Source organism: Chelonia mydas, chromosome 1 (assembly GCF_015237465.2).
Source record: "Chelonia mydas isolate rCheMyd1 chromosome 1, rCheMyd1.pri.v2, whole genome shotgun sequence".
Classification (NCBI taxonomy): domain Eukaryota; kingdom Metazoa; phylum Chordata; order Testudines; family Cheloniidae; genus Chelonia; species Chelonia mydas.
Genome location: NC_057849.1, coordinates 78,525,670 through 78,545,944, shown reverse-complemented (window position 1 = coordinate 78,545,944; position 20,275 = coordinate 78,525,670). Strand labels below are relative to the sequence as shown.

At 41.3% G+C, this 20,275-nt stretch overlaps 1 protein-coding gene across 7 annotated transcripts in view; it reads left to right on the top strand.

Annotated features, from left to right (window-relative positions):
• TBC1D4 (TBC1 domain family member 4) overlaps positions 1-20,275 on the top strand; it is a 154,442-nt gene that overhangs the window by 112,505 nt on the left and 21,662 nt on the right. For all 7 annotated transcript variants that reach the window (XM_027829747.3, XM_037895237.2, XM_043534010.1 and 4 more), the window contains exons 9-12: positions 367-441; positions 1,606-1,832; positions 18,013-18,173; positions 19,107-19,316. In XM_027829747.3, the coding sequence (XP_027685548.2) occupies positions 367-441; positions 1,606-1,832; positions 18,013-18,173; positions 19,107-19,316 (673 nt within the window). The remainder of the gene's footprint in view (positions 1-366; positions 442-1,605; positions 1,833-18,012; positions 18,174-19,106; positions 19,317-20,275) is intronic.

Below are 20,275 nucleotides of genomic sequence, written 5' to 3'. Positions count from 1 at the left end.
AAAATCCCAAACATTTATAGCTTCTATTTTATAATCCATGAACGCCATCAGAATTTAAGATAAAATTCCATACGTTTTTTCCTTGCAAATAACTTTATTTAATATTTGAACCCATTGCATAGCATGCTAATTAAAAAAATTAGTGAGTGAATTTACTGCTCTGAAATCAAAGGATAGATTGAATTAGATAAAGATACATAGTACATGCAGTTATTACGTGGACTTTTTTTATATAGCACTTTATAGCACCTCACTGTTCACCTGCAGGATCACTGCTATTTTTTCCAGTCTTCTCTTAAACAATTTATTTAATCTTACTATGAAGAACAAAACTCAGGATAAAATGGAACACTCTCATTCCTGTAGGGAGCTAGCAGAATGCGAGGCCGTCTGGGCAGCATGGACAGCTTTGAACGGTGCAGCAGCCTTACTTCTGACAAGGTATGTAACAAAATTAAGTAAAACTGGAATGTGCTGTGGTTAATGCTGAATCATAGTAACACAGCAACTCTCCTTCTTTGATTTCAAGGTGGCCACATAAAGAACATATGTATTTTGCAAAGTTCAAGTAAGATACATCTACAATGGAGGAAAATCCTCCTTGGCCATTGTATGTATTTTATTTCAGTTTTCTAAACCACATTATTGTGAAAGCTCAAACCTAAAGAAAATCTTGCTGTTTTTCATTTATGCTGGCTGTTTATTTTTTAAACTTCACGTAACTTGCTTTTGTGAGCAAACTAAACCAGGGAATTTATAGTCTGTTTCTGCTTCATAACTTTTCAGAGGGATGTTTAAACTAAAAAGAAAACACAATTAAAAAAAAATTATTACTTTTTTTCAAGTAAAAAAAAAGCTGCTTTTACCACATTAAAATGGTGAATGCAAAACTAGCTAACAGTCGCCATTGTTAAAAAAAGAATGTACATAAAGATGTTGAAACACAAAACATTTGTTACTGAATAAAAGAGAGGCTTGAATCTTTTTTTAAGTAGTTCAAAACCCCATGTGTAATGCCAGTTTTGTTCACTTTCATTTTATTTCCTGTTTTTAATGTCTTTTTCCTTTTACCTCGCACAACATTTGAATGAATGATAGCTTTTCCCAGGAGAAGGAGGATCCATAACAGCTTTTATTATTTGATTTTCCTGCTGCTGTTACTCGGAATCTGGCTGTGTAGTAATAATCTTTTTTCCAGGATATTGCTTTGACAGTACAGGAAATATGTTCATGTTATGTCGAGGAAGCTAGTATAAACCAGCTTTGGCCGTGATACTTTCTTTTTCATGAAAGAGCTAGAAGTATAGCAGTTGCAATTGTTAGTAGCCAAAGGGTGTTCAAGAGAGGAGCTTCTGATCTATTATGAATGCTTTGTGTACACCCTCTTTGTTGCTTTAAAAAGGACATTGCTATTTCAGAGCTAATTATCAAAGGATGTCTGGTGTTGGTTGCGCAGCTGATAATTAGCATACAATAGGCCGTGACCAAGAAGGGGAGAGGCTTTAGTCCTTCCAGACCCTTGATGAGCTGTAGGATTTGTTCAGTTATGTTACCAGTTGTACAGTGCAGGGGGGAAAGTGTCACTCCTATCTGATTTCCTTTCAGGACTGTTCACCCGGGGATTCTCCTCCGGCCACTCCTCCAGCTTCCCCCGTGTCCTCGGTCTGGCAGCCATTTCCCGAAGAGGACTCTGATTCTCCTCAGTTTAGAAGGCGTGCACATACTTTCAGCCATCCAACGTCCAGTGCCAAGAAGAGGATTACTTTCCAGGACGGGAGGTCCCAGAGTGTTAAGTCTCCACTTCTGAGGCAGAATTCTATAGAGCAGAGCAGGTGAGTTTTCAGAGCTCTCCTGATCAGGAAAAATAGAATGAAATGAATAATATAAATAAGGCCCATCCATGCATTTAAGCCACAGTTGTTAATGTTCACATAGGCTGCTTGTGCGAATGTTTAGATTTCTAAATAATTATATTCAGAAAATTTCTCCACAGCTAAAGTACTTGTTGCTGAACCCCAGTTAATACAGACAATAATTAACTGACCAAAGAGCTAGTTCTCATCTCAGCGGCCTTGGGCAAACCACTTAACCTTTTTGGCTGTCTGCTTTAGAGAATTTTAGGGGGTGGGAAATTCCCATCAGTTCAGCTTCACAGGTGGCCACACGGCAGGAGTTCTAATGTAGGCAAGGCTCTAGTGCCTCCCATTGTCTCCCACCAGGTCAGTTAAACCTCCTGAGGAAAGGTTTGTAGGAATTCAATACGACCACATTGTGAGACTCCTCAGCTATATTTAACTTTTTTGAGGGGATAGCATGTGTAGGTTCCATAGTGCCCTTTCCCAAACATCTCCCTTTTAAACTCTTTTCCTTTTATTCTGGAAACCTTGGGAGGCTGTTCCCATTGGAGACAATCATGGCTTCTTCATTTTGGTCAGAAGGAGCCACCACAATTCTTTTCCAGTTCTTCTTGGATACTCCTTTACTCTCCCCATGTCCAGTAGTGAGCATACAAGCACAACATCACTTAGTCTTTGTTTGCTTGCTCATGCCCATGACCAGTGGTGGGCAACCTGCGGGCCACATGCAGCCCATCAGGGTAATCCACTGGAGGGCCGCCAGACAGTTTGTTTACATTTTCATGGCCGCCCGCAGCTCCCAGTACCCGTGGTTCGCCATTCCCGGCCAATGGGAGCTGTGGGAAATGGCAGGCAGCATGTCCCTGTGGCCCGCACCACTTCCCGCAGCTCCCATTGGCCGGGAATGGTGAACCGCGGCCACTGGGAGTTGCTGGCGGCCGTGCAAATGTAAACAAACTGTCTGGTGGCCCGCCAGCGGATTACCCTGATGGGCCACATGTTGCCCACCACTGCCCTAGACTCTGATTCCTCTTACCTGGTAACATTCTTTTCCCAAACTACTGAGGTGGCCTCTACATTTTACACGTTTACATTTTTAGAAATATATTTTTAAAAATCATGTTGGGTGAAATGGTAGTAATTCTTTTTTCCATTCAATATGCTTATTAAAATGACGAGGTTAATACCACAAGTGACTCTCTTACTTATGAAGTTGATTCTGTTTCATACAGAGGTGCGGGGGAGGACAAGAAAAAGAAGCTTTGAAATGAGTTCATCAGAATGTTGTTGTTCCTGTGTTTGGCAGATAAGTTTAGTATTTTTTTTTCACTGACCAAGATGGTGTGCAGACAGGAAACCTTAGCAATTAGTATTTAAAGACTTGCTGACTTCACTGCTTTGCAATAGTCTTCAAGAAGTCACTGATTTAAGTTGCATGATCAGCAAGCTTCCAGTCAAAACAACAGCTTCACAACAACTTGATCTTAGGTTGTTCTTCCTTTCTGTCACAGAATGAAATATTTATATCAAAGCAACTGAAATGATTCTAATATGTCTTCAAATAGGTTTTTATTTTTTCCTTAATTATTGAAACGTTATGTGATTGTCGTCTTTGTAACATATATGTAGGATTTGAATTTTCCAAAATTTTTGAAATTGGTGTTGAGTAATTCAGTAGCAATTTCTACAATAACCTTGCACTTGAATTTTCTGAAAAAATTTTCACCTTTTAAATGTACTGAGAAAATATTCTTCTTAAACTTCTCTATAATGTGTTCACTTTCCTAGTTCGTTCCCACTCTAATCTTTTTTGGTATTTTTTATTTATCAAAGCAAGTTTTGCTATAAATGTGGAACCACTGAAGTGCATTACAAACACTGGGTATTTCTCTGTCTTGTTGAAATTAACTAAAACTAAAGAAATAAGAGGTTTTCTTAGCTGCCTATACTTTAGTTTCATTCTGGTGTCTCTAATTTCATCATAATGCAATAATTTGATTTATTAAACCATTTTTTGCCCCAATTTATATCCTGTACAATTCTATTGACTTTGTTGGGGACACAGTCAATGTAAGTCAAGGCCGCAGCTGGTGCAATATCTATAACAGTTGTAGGTATTTTAATTGTGTAACCAGCACACTTAAACACATTTACTACATTTTGTCGTCTTGCCTGCACTCAGTCCTGTGCCTGTAGCCCGACGACGATATCGTAGTGAGAGTGGACTTCCCTCTTCCTTCTCTGCCCCCTCTTTCCTGAAAAGCTTTTACCAGAGCTCAGGCAGGCTGCTCCAGCAGTCTGAAAATGATGTTTCCAAGAGGTGAGAGGACTGTCTTATGCCTGCAGTGCAGCGCGTTCTTCAGTGCAGCTGGCTTATGACATGGAGTTGTCAATTAAATGGCATTTTGGTGTTTTGAAACATGTCGCTTGTGCTAACAGGTTGTCTCAATAGTTGATCTGAATTGATGAACTGACTGTAGAAATGCTCATTAAAAGTAACAAGGCACGTCCGATTCCAGGGGGTAACCACGCATAGTTACAGTTGTCATAGTGCTGCAAAACTACTGCGTTGATTTGTAATACCAGTACATGAGGCTTTTTGTGAGCATTTCACCAATTAACTTCTCCTTTCTGTGTTTTGTGGGACAGCATGGAAAGTGTCATAGTTTGGCTAACCACCAGCATGAATCATTCTGTAAAGCTTTTAAAATGAGGGGAGAGAACCACGAAACATGCGTAATATGCTAGTCCCTTGCTAACGTGCAGCCTTGATACGTGTGGTAGAAAAGGGGGTACCTTGTTGTTTACAGTGTTTCATTCACTAATTAGTCAAATCCCTCACTGCTAGGGGCTTCACAAACGTATCATGGCCCTGAAGGGTTTACAGCCTAAAAGAGGCAAAAAGAGGATGCTGTGGGAAGGCCACATAAGCACCTTGATAGACCAAACAAACAAAACCTCAAGCTTGCAAACATAGGCCCTGATTCAGGAGAGCATTGAAGCAAATTCTTAAGTGTTTTCCTGAATCAGAGCTGTAGTGATTGAGATATTGGTCTCGCACTCTGATTTCATGATTTTTGCAGCTGCTTTTTAAAAAAGACTCCCTTTCTTCTCTCAGTCCCTCTTCCAATCGGCCTTTTGTGCACTCCACTACTTACTGGCTTTTCTTCTGTCACCCTGCAGACTGTTGCAATAACTGCTGATTCCCCTTGATGTGGGGAAGAAACCATTCTCCTGTTGGGGCCATGACAGGGGCTATCTTGACTGTCCATCCCCCACCTTCCTCCACTGCACAGGCACCAATGTCTGTCAGTTGTTGTCTTAGATGGTTTATTGTCAAATCCTGATCTGAAATCTGTCTGCAGACAGAATGTTTATGCATAAATGTCCAGTCATGTGATACGTAAGGGGAAGTTGCTTTTAAAGTTTTTGGGGTGTCTAAAGGAAATCATATTCCCACTTGCTTTCTAATGAACTTGCAATCACTCATTTAAATTAGGTTATAAACTGTGGGGGGCAGGGACACTATCTAGTTGCATATCTATCCAGTTCCAACATAGAGAGGCCCTGATCCTGAGTGAAGCTTCACAATACTGACTACAATGCCAGCATTTTACCGTCCTTTATTCTAGCATAGAGTTTTTTTCCGATAATATATTGATCGGGTTAATTAAAGGTGAAGGAAGTGCCCTCTTCTCGTAAGACTCAGAATCCTACTTCTGTTTCACTGCAGTAGATTGATTTGGGAGTTATAACTTTGTTAGACAATAGGTGTCAACAGTCATCTACATTCGGTTAATGCTGAGGAGTCTCCATAAATCCCACAATTCTACCACAAAGTGGAAGTATTTGTTTATCACTTTATATTTAAATGGCCCTGCCTTTCTGTCTATAAACATAATGCAGGCCTGCCCCGGGCTTACTAAGGATAAGCACCTGTGTTTCCGGCAGTTGGGGAAGGGTGAATGTTAATTCCACACAGAGTGAGATACGGTCATTGCCAGAAGTCAGTTTTTTATTTTTCTGTTATGTTGTGGGCCAGAGTCTAATCTCAATAATGCCGGTGTAAAAATCTCCATTGAAGTCAATGAAGTTGTTTCAGATTTACACTAGTGTAATAGATCAGAATGTGGCCCTCTGTCTCAAAATCTGTTTTTGTAAAACACCACTTTTTGAATAATACATTAGATAAGGATCTTGTGCACTGTAGTGTGGAGTTTTTAAATGAAAATTAGTGGTTAATCCTAGCAACAGGGTTTATCTCGTCTGTCTGTCAATATAAATAGTGGGGAAAAATGCAGAGGTTTTATTAGAAAATTCTGTACTGATGGTGTTTCATCTGCATTACTTTGAGCTCTGCAAAACATTTCACATCCTGTTCTTTCTGTTCCTCTCCTTTTTTGATCCAGAGTGTATGTTTGTGAAGATGAGATATCACAGTCTTTAGGCAGTTAAAACTGAGTGATGATAAAGTAGCTATGTAATAATCAGCAGTCACCCAAACATTCAAATCCATATAATTTGGCTTGGTTTAAAGAGGAATTAAGTGCATCATCCAAATGATGTTCTCTTCCTAGATTAGATTTTCTCTGATTCACATTACTTTGAAACTACCATAACACGCCATCAGGTTGAGGCATGAAAGAGGAAGTTCACATCTTTCTTGTGGTTTGATTGATATGTTTTTTTGCTGACAACTTTCTGTCTTGATAGGTTCATGTAGCAAAAGTCTGCTTTTTTTTTTTTCCCCCCTTTCCTGGGATGTCTGGAAACTTCATATTAAAAAAAACAAAACAAAAACGAAAAAACAGGTTGTGTAATACAACAGTTCTTTGAAAGGCAAAAAGCTGTAGATTTTTGTTTTAACTTCTAAGGCCCTTAATTATAACTTCAAACCACTTGTATCTTTTCACAAACCTGGCTGTTGTAGTAAGAGAGATCCTTGCAGAGATCAGTAGGAGTTTTTCATGTATATCTTGGCTCACACCACCTTTTTCCATATTAAGAAAATGCAGTATCCTCTGATACAGGTTTTCGAACCTTTGAAGGCTTGTTCACAACACCTAGTGGTTAATGTAGATGTTACTGGGGAAATTCTTGTTCGTCTTCCCCTTGTGCAATTTGAGGTTTCATGTAAATTATATGTAGCTTGGGGGGTGTGTGTGTGTGTGTGTGTGCATGCTACTGGCAGTTCTACTGCAACTCTTAATGGGCAGCAGGAGTGTGTCAGCTTACTTTTCACAGAGCTAATTTTAACAGCTATGTTTGATTTATAGTAGTTGGATGGGTTTATTCAAATACAGTAAATACCAGTTAAACTGTACAGCTGTTGAGTAAAAAGCAGCCCTGCTTAAACTGTGCAGCTATTTTAGGTGGTACCAAAGTGAGAATTCAAGATACACAAATGTGATCCTCTGAGTATTTTGTTTTCCACATCTTCATTGCAATACCCATAGTCAATTTAAAAAATATATATATATACTGAGGTATTAGAGACCTAATGTCTGTTTCCCACAACAAACCTATCTCATTTTAGCTGGACAATGTGTGTTCTTTGTGAAAGTATCTTGGTGATAATTACTGGCTTTTACGAAAAAACTTTAGTGTGTGTTAAGCACTTCGGGCCAGATTTTAAAAGGTATTTAAGCGCCTTGTGAGATTTTTCAAAAGCACCGTGGTGCCGAACCCCACCCCAACACTTTTTGAAAATTTCACTAGGCACCTGAATACCATTAAAAATCTGGCCCTTTTAGAATAAAATGTGCAATGTTATTGGAAGTACTCTATTAAAATGCCATCATTAGGACAAATCCTTTGGTCCTTATCCACGTCTTATTCTGTCATACTTCAAACTTGGTTTCATTAGAAGACTGAGTAAGGCTCTTCAGACTTTCCCCATTGTTAACAGGGTTTGTCCATTAACAGATACCATAGCTTCATAGAGACGATTCCTGAGTGATAACGAACACCCTCAACTCTGCCTTAGTCCATGGATGTTGCTAGTGCTCGGAACCTCTCAGAATTCAATATGGAAAGATTTTGCTTGCAGTGGTAAACTGCTTTCTGCCCAAGTGCAAGTTTAGGGTGGAATTTGTACTCCGAGCTCTTTTTGTTTAAGACCATTTTTAGGTGTTAACAGGGTGGGGGTGAGGGTGTTTTAACTGACTGTTTAAAATAACCCTTTTGAAGCTTGAAAGCAAAATCCAGTTTTTCGTTTGTCTTGTTTCCTTCATCTCAGGAATCTTTGGTTGTTGTAGGGTTGCTCCTGATGGCTAGACTATTGACGTGGATTCTTATTTTTTCTGTGCAAGACACGAATAATTACATGGACTTTGCAACAAGGAAAGAAGTTAATTCCAGTTTAGAGCTTACCAGTTTAAATTGTGTCCCAGCTGCAGCATGCTGTTTTACCTGTTGTGTTTTGACTGGCTACCAGTGAGTTCAGTGTGTAATTTAGTTAGTATGCTTTCCAAATCTTTGAAATATTTTATTGCTAACAATAAATTATTAGTGCTCTTTGCTTTTCTTAGTTGCTAGGATTTAGGAGCTATCTCTGAACAAAACAGCAGCAGAAAAATCATCTTTCAGAATAAAGATAACTGACAGCAAATATGACCAAAAGAGATTTAAACTGAGGGAGGAATACTTTATTTCTTAACCTTATGCCAGCCCAAGTCAAAGAATTTAAATTCCATGTGATCATTTGTACTGGATTTGTTTGTCCATTTAGTTTTCAAACAGTGAAGCAGGTTGTCTGTTTACCCAACTGCTATTTAGTTAGTTGCATCAAAGAAAAGAAAAGCAGAAGTTGAAGTGAAAGCAAATTGAAGAAAATGCAAATCTTGACATGAACAGCAAGAGTAAAGAGTTACTCCTGGGTCAGTTGTAATGAAGTGATTTTAAGTACAAAAAATTTCAGGTAAGTATTGTAATTCAACATGATCTTATTTCTTGGTAGAGCAATCTTGGGAGGGTACTTTAAAGATTTTATTTTGAAAGTAAGCTTTAGATAAGGTGAAGAACAGTTTTTATTTGCAGTTAAATGAAAATAAGCAGTAAGTTACAAAGTGTGTCGTACATAACAGCTGTCTCAAGAAGCTGTCTAGTTTTCAACATAGCATGTACTGTCTAGCATGTAGTATCTAACAAAGAGGTAGCAGACATACTGGTGTGCTTTAATATAATATAGTTTGCCAAAATGAGAAAATGGGTTATTGATCCTTCAGACAGATACTTGAAAATTTTCCTATAAAGCATGTCTTAAAGCTCTGGTTAATGTACATTCTGTTTCTACAAGGCAACTATCTTCACATTATGTTCTGGCTGTTGAAAAGTTAAAGTACAAACTGATAAATGTCTGAGGCATTTCATTGTATTTCTAATTTCATTTTTTGCGTTATATATATATGCAAAAGATTTCAGTATTAAGGATCAAAGAGTATTTGTTCAGCAGCTTTACTGAGAATGATCATTCCTTATTTAGACTTGAGCTGCGAAGAGAGTGCCTAGTAGAAACAGAATGTAGAATACTGTACTGTATATTAACCAGAGCTCTAAGTCATGCTTCAGGGAAAATGTTTTAGCAGGCAATGACTACCACATACAAACATGCTTCACCTTGCCAGAAGCCTTGTTTGTGCTTGCTAGACACAGAAAGGACCATTATAAGCAAAATCCCAAACTGTTTTTTTCTATGGAGTCGGAAAGAGTCAACATATCAGAATTTTTAAAAAATTTTTATTTTACTTCAGTCAGTTACATTTTTAGGGATCTCTTTGCATTTGCATGACTTCCAAATTGAGCTCTTTATGTATGGAATCTTTACTATGAGAATGCACGCTGAACATTTTTAATGAGGAAATTGTTCAGATGCCACAGCAACATCCATGTTTTTAGTTCAGCTGTTTGCAGTATTCTTCAACCCTTTCCTTTCTAGCGATTCTACTTTTTGGCTGTTTAACAGTTTATAGTGTCAGATATTACCTACCTATGTTTGAAAATGCAGAGCATTTTAATTGCATGTACAAATCCCTGCATGCCTACGTGTGGCTGGGCAATTAATATTACATAGCATACAGTTGCAGTTTTAGTTTTACTAGTGCACATGTTATGATACAACAAAAAGAACTGGGGTGGGGACGGGGGAGAGGGAGTGTAGGGAAGGAATTACGTAGCTTTTGAAGCAATTATAAAATACCCCTTCTCGAAGCAACTTGTTTTCAATTCATGTTGAAAAATCATAGAATCATAGAATAACAGAGTTGGAAGGGACCTCTGGAAGCCATCTAGTCCAACCCCCTGCCCAGAACAGGACCAATCCCAACTAAATCATCCCAGCCAGGGAATTGTCAAGCCTGACCTTAAAAACTTCTAAGGAAGGGGGTTCCACTACTTCCCTAGGTAACGCATTCCAGTGTTTCACCACCCTCCTAGTGAAAAAGTTTTTCCTAATATCCAACCTAAACCTCCCCCACTGCAACTTGAGACCATTGCTCTTTGTTCTGTCATCTGCTATCACTGAGAATAGTCTAGATCCATCCTCTTTGGATCTACCTTTCAGGCAGTTAAAAGCAGCTATCAAATCCCGCCTCATTCTTCTCTTCCGCAGACTAAACAATCCCAGTTCCCTCAGCCTCTCCTCATAAGTCATGTGTTCCAGACCCCTAATCATTTTTGTTGCCCTTCGCTGGACTCTCTCCAATTTATCCACATCCTTCTTGTAGCGTGGGGCCCAAAACTGGACACAGTACTCCAGATGAGGCCTCACCAATGTCAAATAGAGGGGAACGATCACGTCCCTCGATCTGCTGGCAATGCCCCTACTTATACACCCCAAAATGCCATTGGCCTTCTTGGCAACAAAGGCACACTGTTGACTCATATCCCGCTTCTCGTCCACTGTCACCCCTAGGTCCTTCTCTGCAGAACTGCTGCCTAGCCATTCGGTCCCTAGTCTGTAGCGGTGCATGGGATTCTTCCATCCTAAGTGCAGGACTCTGCATTTGTCCTTGTTGAACCTCATCAGATTTCTTTTGGCCCAATCCTCCAATTTGTCTAGGTCCCTCTGTATCCTATCCCTACCCTCCAGCGTATCTACCACTCCTCCCAGTTTAGTGTCCTCTGCAAACTTGCTGAGGGTGCAATCCACACCATCCTCCAGATCATTAATGAAGATATTGAACAAAACCAGCCCCAGGACCGACCCTTGGGGAACTCCGCTGGATACCGGCTGCCAACTAGGCCTGGAGCCATTGATCACTACCCGTTGAGCCCGACAATCTAGCCAACTTTCTACCCACCTTGTAGTGCATCCATCCAGCCCATACTTCTTTAACTTGCTGACAAGAATACTGTGGGAGACCGTGTCAAAAGCTTTGCTACAGTCAAGGAATAACACGTCCACTGCTTTCCCTTCACCCACAGAACCAGTTATCTCATCATAGAAGGCAATTAGATTAGTTGGGCATGACTTGCCCTTGGTGCATCCATGCTGACTGTTCCTGATCACTTTCCTCTCCTCTAAGTGCTTCAGAATTGATTCCTTGAGGACATGCTCCATGATTTTTCCGGGGACTGAGGTGAGGCTGACCGGCCTGTAGTTCCCAGGATCCTCCTTCTTCCCTTTTTTAAAGATGGGCACTACATTAGCCTTTTTCCAGTCTTCCGGGACTTCCCCCGATCGCCATGAGTTTTCAAAGATAATGGCCAATGGCCCTGCAATCATATCCGCCAATTCCTGTAGCACTCTCGGATGCAGCGCATCCGGCCCCATGGACTTGTGCACGTCCAGTTTTTCTAAATAGTCCCGAACTACTACTTCCTTCACAGAGGGCTGGCCACCTCCTCCCCATGCTGTGCTGCCCAGTGCAGTAGTCTGGGAGCTGACCTTGTTCGTGAAGACAGAGGCAAAAAAACCATTGAGTACATTAGCTTTTTCCACATCTTCTGTCGCTAGGTTGCCTCCCTCATTTAGTAAGGGGCCCACACTTTCCTTGGCTTTTTTCTTATTGCCAACATACCTGAAGAAACCCTTCTTGTTACTCTTAACATCCCTCGCTAGCTGCAACTCCAGGTGTGATTTAGCCTTCCTGATTTCATTCCTACATGCCCGAGCAATATTTATATACTCATCCCTGGTCATTTGTCCAATCTTCCACTTCTTGTAAGCCTCTCTTTTGTGTTTAAGATCAGCAAGGATTTCACTGTTAAGCCAAGCTGGTCGCCTGCCATATTTACTATTCTTTCTACACATCGGGATGGTTTGTCCCTGTAACCTCAATACGGATTCTTTAAAATACAGCCAGCCCTCCTGGACTCCTTTCCCCCTCATGTTATTCTCCCAGGGGATCTTGCCCATCAGTTCCCTCAGGGAGTCAAAGTCTGCTTTTCTGAAGTCCAGGGTCCGTATTCTGCTGCTTTCCTTTCTTCCTTGTGTCAGGATCCTGAACTCGACCATCTCATGGTCACTGCCTCCCAGGTTCCCATCCACTTTTGCTTCCCCTACTAATTCTTCCCGGTTTGTGACATGCAACAAATCATTTATTTTTTTTTTGCCCCCTCCCTGTGTCCTATGAAAAGTGTCTTCCTAACAGATGCTTATTGACTAAGCATAATTTGAAATTAGAACTACAGTGATCACCCTTAGTGTTTTTATGAGGAGGGATATTAGTAGAACCTGTATAAGCTTTCTAGCATGTAGAAATGTTTGCCCAATGGTACCCTCCTGTGATAAAGCCTTGGAAGACTCCTTTGAATTTTCCCCTCAGGTAGACATTCAGTTTGATGGATCAGTGGTAAGGATAGTGCTTCCCAACCCTGGTAGCTGCAAAGACCTGGTGCTTCAGTTCTCCGTGCTGGTGGCTGGCCTGTTGTTGCCCCCATAGCAGCAGAGTCTCTGGAGCCATACTGTCATCAGTAGGGCCCTACCAAATTCATGGTCCGTTTTGGTCAATTTCATGGTCATAGGATTTTAACAATTGTAAATTTCATGATTTCAGATGCTTAAATCTGAAATTTCAGGGTGTTGTGACTGTGGGGGTCCTGATGCAAAAGAGGTTTTTTGGGGGGAGGTTACAAGGTTATTGTAGGGGGGTCATGGTATTGCCACCCTTACTTCTGCACTGCTGCTGGCAGCAGCGCTGCCTTCAGAGCTGGGCGGCCAGAGAGCGGTGGCTGCTGGCCGGGATCCCAGCTCTGAAGGCAGCGCCCGGCCAGCAGCAGTTCAGAAGTAAGGGTGGCATGGTATGGTATTGCCACTCTTACTTCTGCGCTACTGCCTTCAGAGTGGGGCACCCGGCCAACAGCCGTCGCTCTCCGGCCACCAACTCTGTAGGGAGCAACACAGAAGTAAGGGGTGGCAATACTGCGACCTCCTCCCCCCCCCCCCATGACTCCCTTTTGGGCAGGACCCCCAGTCTGAGAAACGCTGGTCTCCCCTGTGAAGTCTGTATAGTATAGGGTAAAAGTACACAAAAGACACATTTCACAGGGAAGACCAGATTTCATGGTCCGTGATGCATTTTTCAGATGTGAATTTGGTAGGGCCCTACCCATTAGCATCTATATCCATGCCTGGACAACTTCTCCCTCTGAGGAGAGCTGGGAGTTAATGTTTGGCTGTCCACTGAGTTCAGAGTGGGGTAACTATAGTGGTATTGATCCTCTGACCTCCAGCATGCACCTGCCTAACCTAGGTACTAAAGTTTTGGGCTAGTACACATCTGAAGTAACTCCTCTGAAATTAGCTAATCTGGATTTTCATTAGTGTAACTGAGAGCAGATTCCAGCCCACTAGGCCTAGATACTGAGTTGAACGGTTTTAGCAATACCTAAGATAGTTGTATAGAAATCTATCACCATATACTTGAAAGTTTGGGAATATATGGTAGAGCTGGTATGACCATTTCTGCAACCATCTTGGCCAGCTTCTGGTTCCATCTGCTCATCTTAGTGGTGGAGCTTATAAATAACATTAACATTTGTTTGAGGTGTGGGTTACTTTTCCTGTTACCCTATAATACATCCTTACATGCCTTACAGATCAGACTTTAAATTTAGGTCCTCTTAGCTCAGAGAGGCAAACTATCAAAGTAGAATTTAAGAAATTCCAAGGCACTCTATTTTATGGTTTGTTTGTTTTTATTTTATTTGAGGGATTATCAGAAAAAATACTCTACACTTTTTTAAATAGCCATGTGTATCCCATTGTATGCTTCAAGCTGTGTGCATAAGTCTGACACCAACTACCTCTACAATAGTCAATTGTTTTTGGAAAAGGAAATGAGGAACTAAGATAGTCATTCAGAATTACAGGGGAATTTTGGAAGATAATGCATAATTACCAACTTTATCTTAAATGTCCAAGGATGTGAGACTTATTGTGTGAAGTACATAATGGTAGCCATGTTTGTCTACAGAGAAACAACCAGTGAAGCACAAGTAACTCATCACATTGTACATACTGAAGGTCAGAAAGGTGCGATATTAAACCATAGACTAAAATGTGTGGTAGCTATCTCTCCACCTCTAATTTTTCTATGCATATTAAATACTGAAAATAAAACACTGGTGATGTTTCACTTTTCTTCTCAGTCACTTGCCCCAGAATTGTATGTCCCCAAACTGCATCCCCCTTCTGAGGGCTTGTGCTAGAATAATGGTTTTGTTTTTATTATTTGTATAAAGAATGATAAAAAGAAGAGGTTATGCTTCTTTTCTTGTTCTCAAGGTTACATTTTTGTAAGATTTGTAATGATTGAGCTTTATTTTCTAGTGCACGATGCAAACATTTGAATAAATGTAAATAGTGGTTGTAGTTTGCATCCTTAGTAATCCCTCTGTACCAAATTAATTAATAGACCCAAATCCTAGTGCTTTACCTGCATGACTTGTCCCATTGACACTCTCATAAAGCGAGCAGATTTTGGCCCAAAATGAATTGTATCTTCTGCAGTTACATGTCATGATTTTCAGACTACTCTTTTCATCACTTCATTTAGATTAGTATTCACATAACATTCTCTGTAGTTGTATACAATAGAAATAGTATTCCTTTTATTATCCACAGAAAATGTGTAAGGCAACTATTGGGCCTTACATTAAAGATAAAAACTGGGATTTTTCAGTGTTATTTTGGTAGGATGTGGCACTAGCTAATCCAAAAGCCAATCCTAGCTTTTACAATGGATCATTGTTCAGCTTACGATATTCGATAGAAGAGTTTCCCAACTGGTGCTAAATCTCTGTTGAACCTGCAGTCCATGAATTGGCAGACAAAACAAAAAACAGGATAGATTGGGTACATACAGACTTAATGTGGTCCTTCTGTTCAGATGATAAACCGCATAATCATTCTGTTTTAAAGTTCAGTAAACTGAAGTTTTTCAAAGACCAGAACTGGCTCTGATGAAGGTACATATGTGACCTTGATTCAGCATGTTGCTTAGGGCAACATAGCTAACATAACTGTAGCTTTTAATATGACATGGTCTAGCTTACTTGCATGCTTTCTCTTTTTTACCAGTTGAGAGGTCAGAGATGCTGATTACAATTGGCAAATTGTTGTAACATTCCGTTACAGACTTGCTTCCTAAATATCATAGTGAGCACTTGTTGATCTGTCAGCCCTCCCTTTTCTATAGATCCAGGAGTCTGTAGCAGCAGTACCCATGGAGGATTAACAAAATTATATAAGTACTGTAGGTCCTGGGGGCATGAAAAGTTCTGGTTCTTTTAGAACTTTCCTGCCAAAAGCTGCATCTATAGATGCAATGTTCTGTAGTGTCCTGACAACCCGTTATGATACAGTTGGAGCCTTGCAGTATTCCTCATTTGACACTTTCAACCTGTATTCCTGATGCATCGTCATCCCACTGGTTGAGCGTGCAGTGATAGTTACCTGTGACATTGCCCTGCTAGCTTTGTAAACCTCTAAAATACACCCTTTTAATTTTATCTTAGTATTGAGGCTTTGGTGGTCTTCTTTCCCCAGATGGCAGTGTGGGGTAAAGCACTGTAAAAGGACTGCAGACTTTCTGTAACCCAGAGTCCTATGCAGGTGTTCTTTGAGAAACTCCAGTGAGTGCCACCCACCTCCTTTAGGGACAAATATCTCAGATTCTTATATATCACAGACCTGAGGTGCTGCAACTGAATGCTAACAGAGTACACGGTAATCCTCTGGCAAGCACCGGCAAATCTCTGGCATCCCCCTTTTAGAGGACTTCCATATAGTACAGAAACCCCATCACTTCTTTGAGATAAATGGTCCATTTTACCCCTTCTTCCTCTGCTGAATGTGTTCCAGCAGCCTATTCCAGGAGTGTAGTCATACCTCTGTGGTTAAGGGTTGTCTCAGGTCCATTTGGGGATGGCTGGTGCTATTTGTCCTTATCAGCTGCTACTGCAAGTGCTTTGTCCAAGCAGTATTCTGCCTAAATAATTAGGATTGGTAAAGATTTGTTTGACTTGTACATCTGCCTTCTGCTAATGAAGCTGTAGGTGTCTGCAGGCCAGTGTAACTGCCACGTGCTGAGCCATGGAAGGAGTGCAGGGATGGATCAGTTGCAACAGAGTCAGCCAAGATTTTTTTTAAGAACAGAGCTGGATATAGTCACTGCCCTCATGGATTCAACCAGTGGTTTGTTTGGTTCAGTGTCCTGGGTAAAACTTTCAGATAATGAAACTCAACAGGACTTGAGTTCCTATTTGACTTAAGTGCTTTTGAAAATTTTACCCCTTGTCTCCAGCAATGGCCAGTGCCAGATGCTTTAGAGAGAGTGTACTACCTCACCTAAGTTCCTTCTAAGCTGTGCAGCTGCCTATTAAGTGCCACGCAGGCGCTCAGGGCTGCAGCAGGGAGAGATGCCTCTCCCCAAGCCCCGGACCTGCTGCGACACCCCTCCCCCGGTCCTGATCCAGCTCAACCCTGGACTGGCCGGGGGACAGGCCCCTCCCCCTCATCCCCTGCCCAGATGCTGCTGTGGGGAGAGAGCTGGGGGGGGAGTCCTCTCTCTCCCCCCTGTAGCCCCAGGGAGCCCCACGGCACCCAAGCCCCTCATCCCTGGCCCCACTCCCAAAACCCACACCCCCAGCTGGAGCCCTCACCACCCCTGCACCCCCGCCCTCTGCCCTAGCCCTGAGTCCCCTCCCACACCCCGCCACATGAATTTTGTTATGTGCACCAGTACGGAGGTGATATGTCACACATAACAAAATTCATTCCACACATGGGTGGGGAAAAATTAGAGGGAACACTGTACCTCACAGGGGAAAGTTTCCTTCTAATCTCCTGCTCCACCTTGCTCTCTGCTGCCTCTTCCTCCATCAGTATTATCTGCTCAGCCAGCTTCCTGTGGCCCATTTCTACGTGCCAGTTGGGGGTGAGATCAGTCTCCTCTGGAGCACTGTGACAGGATCTCTCTCCCCTGCTTCCTGGCCTCTGCTCCTTCTGCTGGGAATGCTGGTACGGAATGCAGACTCCCCCTTTAGTGTGAGGCGGCGGGGGGGGAGCACTCTCTAGTTGTCCCATTGTTCCCTGTCACTGTCAGCCATCTCCCTGAAGAGTGGGAAGAGGGAATGATTCATGAGGGGGTTGCTGAAGCCATAAGCACTTCCACCTTTGGGCTCATGAGTCTGCTTGCTTTTAGTCTGTCCTGCCAATTAAATGAGGAGTTGGGTTTTGTGCTCAAGCGATGTCCTCGCCTCAATGTGTTGCATCAGATCCTCTTCAGTCTGAAAGGAAAACAAATTGCAGCCTTTTGAAGGCTGAATATTAGTTTATTTTGCTGCACTGGAATGTCTCTTAGTTTTTCAAATGGAATTTTGAAAAAAAGATAAGCTTTAATTCTGAACACTAGGCTAAGCACTCCTTCTACCTGCTGTCTGGCGTGAATTTCGCAGCATCATTTGGCAATTGCATCCGATGAAGTGAGCTGTAGCTCACAAAAGCTCATGCTCAAATAAACTGGTTAGTCTCTAAGGTGCCACAAGTACTCCTTTTCTTTTTACGAATACAGACTAACACGGCTGTTACTCTGAAACCTACCTAACGCTGACCCAGCATATGCGTGTGTGTTTCTATGTACTAAATGAACCTTTATCAACTTGTTTTCAAGCTGATTTTTTTTGGTTGTGCTCTCTGCTTGTTTTCCTCCAGTGATGGGGAGGGAAGGAAAAGGACCTCGTCCGTCTGCAGCAACGAGTCTGTAAATGCCAGCGGGGTCACTCTTACCCCCCGCCGCATCTCCTGGCGGCAGCGAATCTTCCTGCGGGTTGCTTCACCCATGAACAAATCTCCCTCAACAATGCAGCATCAAGGTCGGTGGGCTTCAAAGAAAGCAGACTGTTCATATGCTATTGCTGGTTACTCCTGGAAAGAAAAGTAGATGTTTAACGAGAAGCAACTTAATGCAACATTGTAATGTACTTGCTGAACCAGATTTGGAAAATATCTCGTTGGGGTGACTTTGAGACTTTGTTTTGAACTGGTGTTTCTAGCAGCAGAGGCAAACTAATTGCATGTTGCTATAGTTGTCATCAAGGGCAGAGAAACTGCAAGAACTGCCTTTAAGTGATCAAAATATCTGTCAGCAAATATTGCCACACCCTGCTTACATAAGACACAAGAATATTTATTTTTTAAAAAGAGCATTTTGTCAGTGTTCTGTCCCAAACAGAAAACAATCTGGATGTTAAGCACCCTTCCCTATTTTCTGCTTTAGTTCTAGATGTTAATCTACTGGTCTCCTAAATGCACTAATGCATGAAATTGCTTCTAAAAATTCAAAATTCTGACTAGTTAATATGGCTCCGATATCACTCTTCACAGCTGTGGATCCACTACAGAAGTTCTCTCAGTTCAGCAGTTGTAGATGAACTGATAGATTTATTGCACAAATACTGTGTGTTAGCAGACAGAAAAACATGGCTTCTCTGCTAGGCGGAACATATAGCAAACTATGGCAGTTAACAAGCTTAACTGTAGAAAGAGGTAATAAGGATGCAGTGGGAGTGGTCAACTATTAAACTGCCCTTTGTAACTTGGAGTGAAGTTTGTGGAGGGGTGCTCAATATAGCCATTGACTTTAACGCTTCATTTAAAATGTTGCCTTCACTGTTAGAAACGTGTGGTTTTCGCTTCTAACCAGGTGCATTGTTGCTGAACGTGACAGTAGAAATTGCTGTCTTCACTGTGGCATGTATAGCCAATGTAATCTGGATTTCCAGTGATAGTTATGTGATTCTTTGCAGATGGGCTTGAGGGGAATGAATTGTTGCCACTGTCCCCTCTTGCTCCAGCCTTGGAGGAGGACCCTCTTTCTTTGATATTGCAAAATGAGGATGCCCCAGATAAGGCTGGCGGGAGGAAAAAATCGGAAGAGTTGCAGAGTCTGTGGAGAAAAGCTATCCATCAACAAATCCTACTGCTTCGAATGGAAAAAGAAAACCAGAAGCTGGAAGGTTAGCCACTCAGAGAAACAACTGGACCTGGTTTTCAGAGGCCCAGACCACAAGCAGCTCCCATTTACTTCAGCTGAAAATCAGGGCCAGTGCTGTTATAAGTTATGCAGTAGTTTCAGAAATAGAATTGCGTCAAGACTGAGGTTTACAATCTTAGAAGCACTGCTGTTCCATGCAAAACTTGCAGTTTTTCTTTGGTTTAGTGATTAAAATACTTGAAAAGACTGGTCATATTAAAACATGACACAGCTGGCATATGAATTACTGTTCTGGTCTTTTCATGGCAAGAATTGTCAAAAAAAAGGCATAGATGCGAAATCTTCCATGATTTAAACAGTCTCTTTTCATGAGGTGGAGCAAACATATAGCATATACTGCAGCACATTCTCCATCAAGTTCCCCTTCTTTATAAAAGTACATGCTTTATATGTCAGTTTTGCAATTTAAAAACATGCTTTCTGTCAGAATAAGATTCAGCATACTTGTGTATACTAAATATATACAAACCATTACAATTCATATCCTGGGCAACCAGCTTCTGGAATACCAGACCACCATACAGGATTTATTCCTCTTTCATCTCATAGCAAACTGGCATGAATACTTAAAACAGTGGTGGACTGGTCCCTTCATGCCTCATTTCAACAGGATAGTGAATGATTTTCTATTGCACTGTCCAGATAGGTGTTATAAATCATAAAAACATATGATGTTCCAGCAAAATGTTTCTTGTATATTTTTCCAGTCTTTCTTACTTTCTTACCAGAGAAGTAATTAAGGTCTTAAATTTTCAAAAGCAATTAGTATTTTGTTGCCTCAATATTTTGAGTGCCCAACTTAAAATACCCTAAAGGTGCTTCATTTTTCAGAAGACGAGTGCTCAGCACTTTATGAAAATCAGATCCCGATAAGCGTCTAAAGTTGGACACTCACTTTCTCTCTCTCTTCATTTATCAACA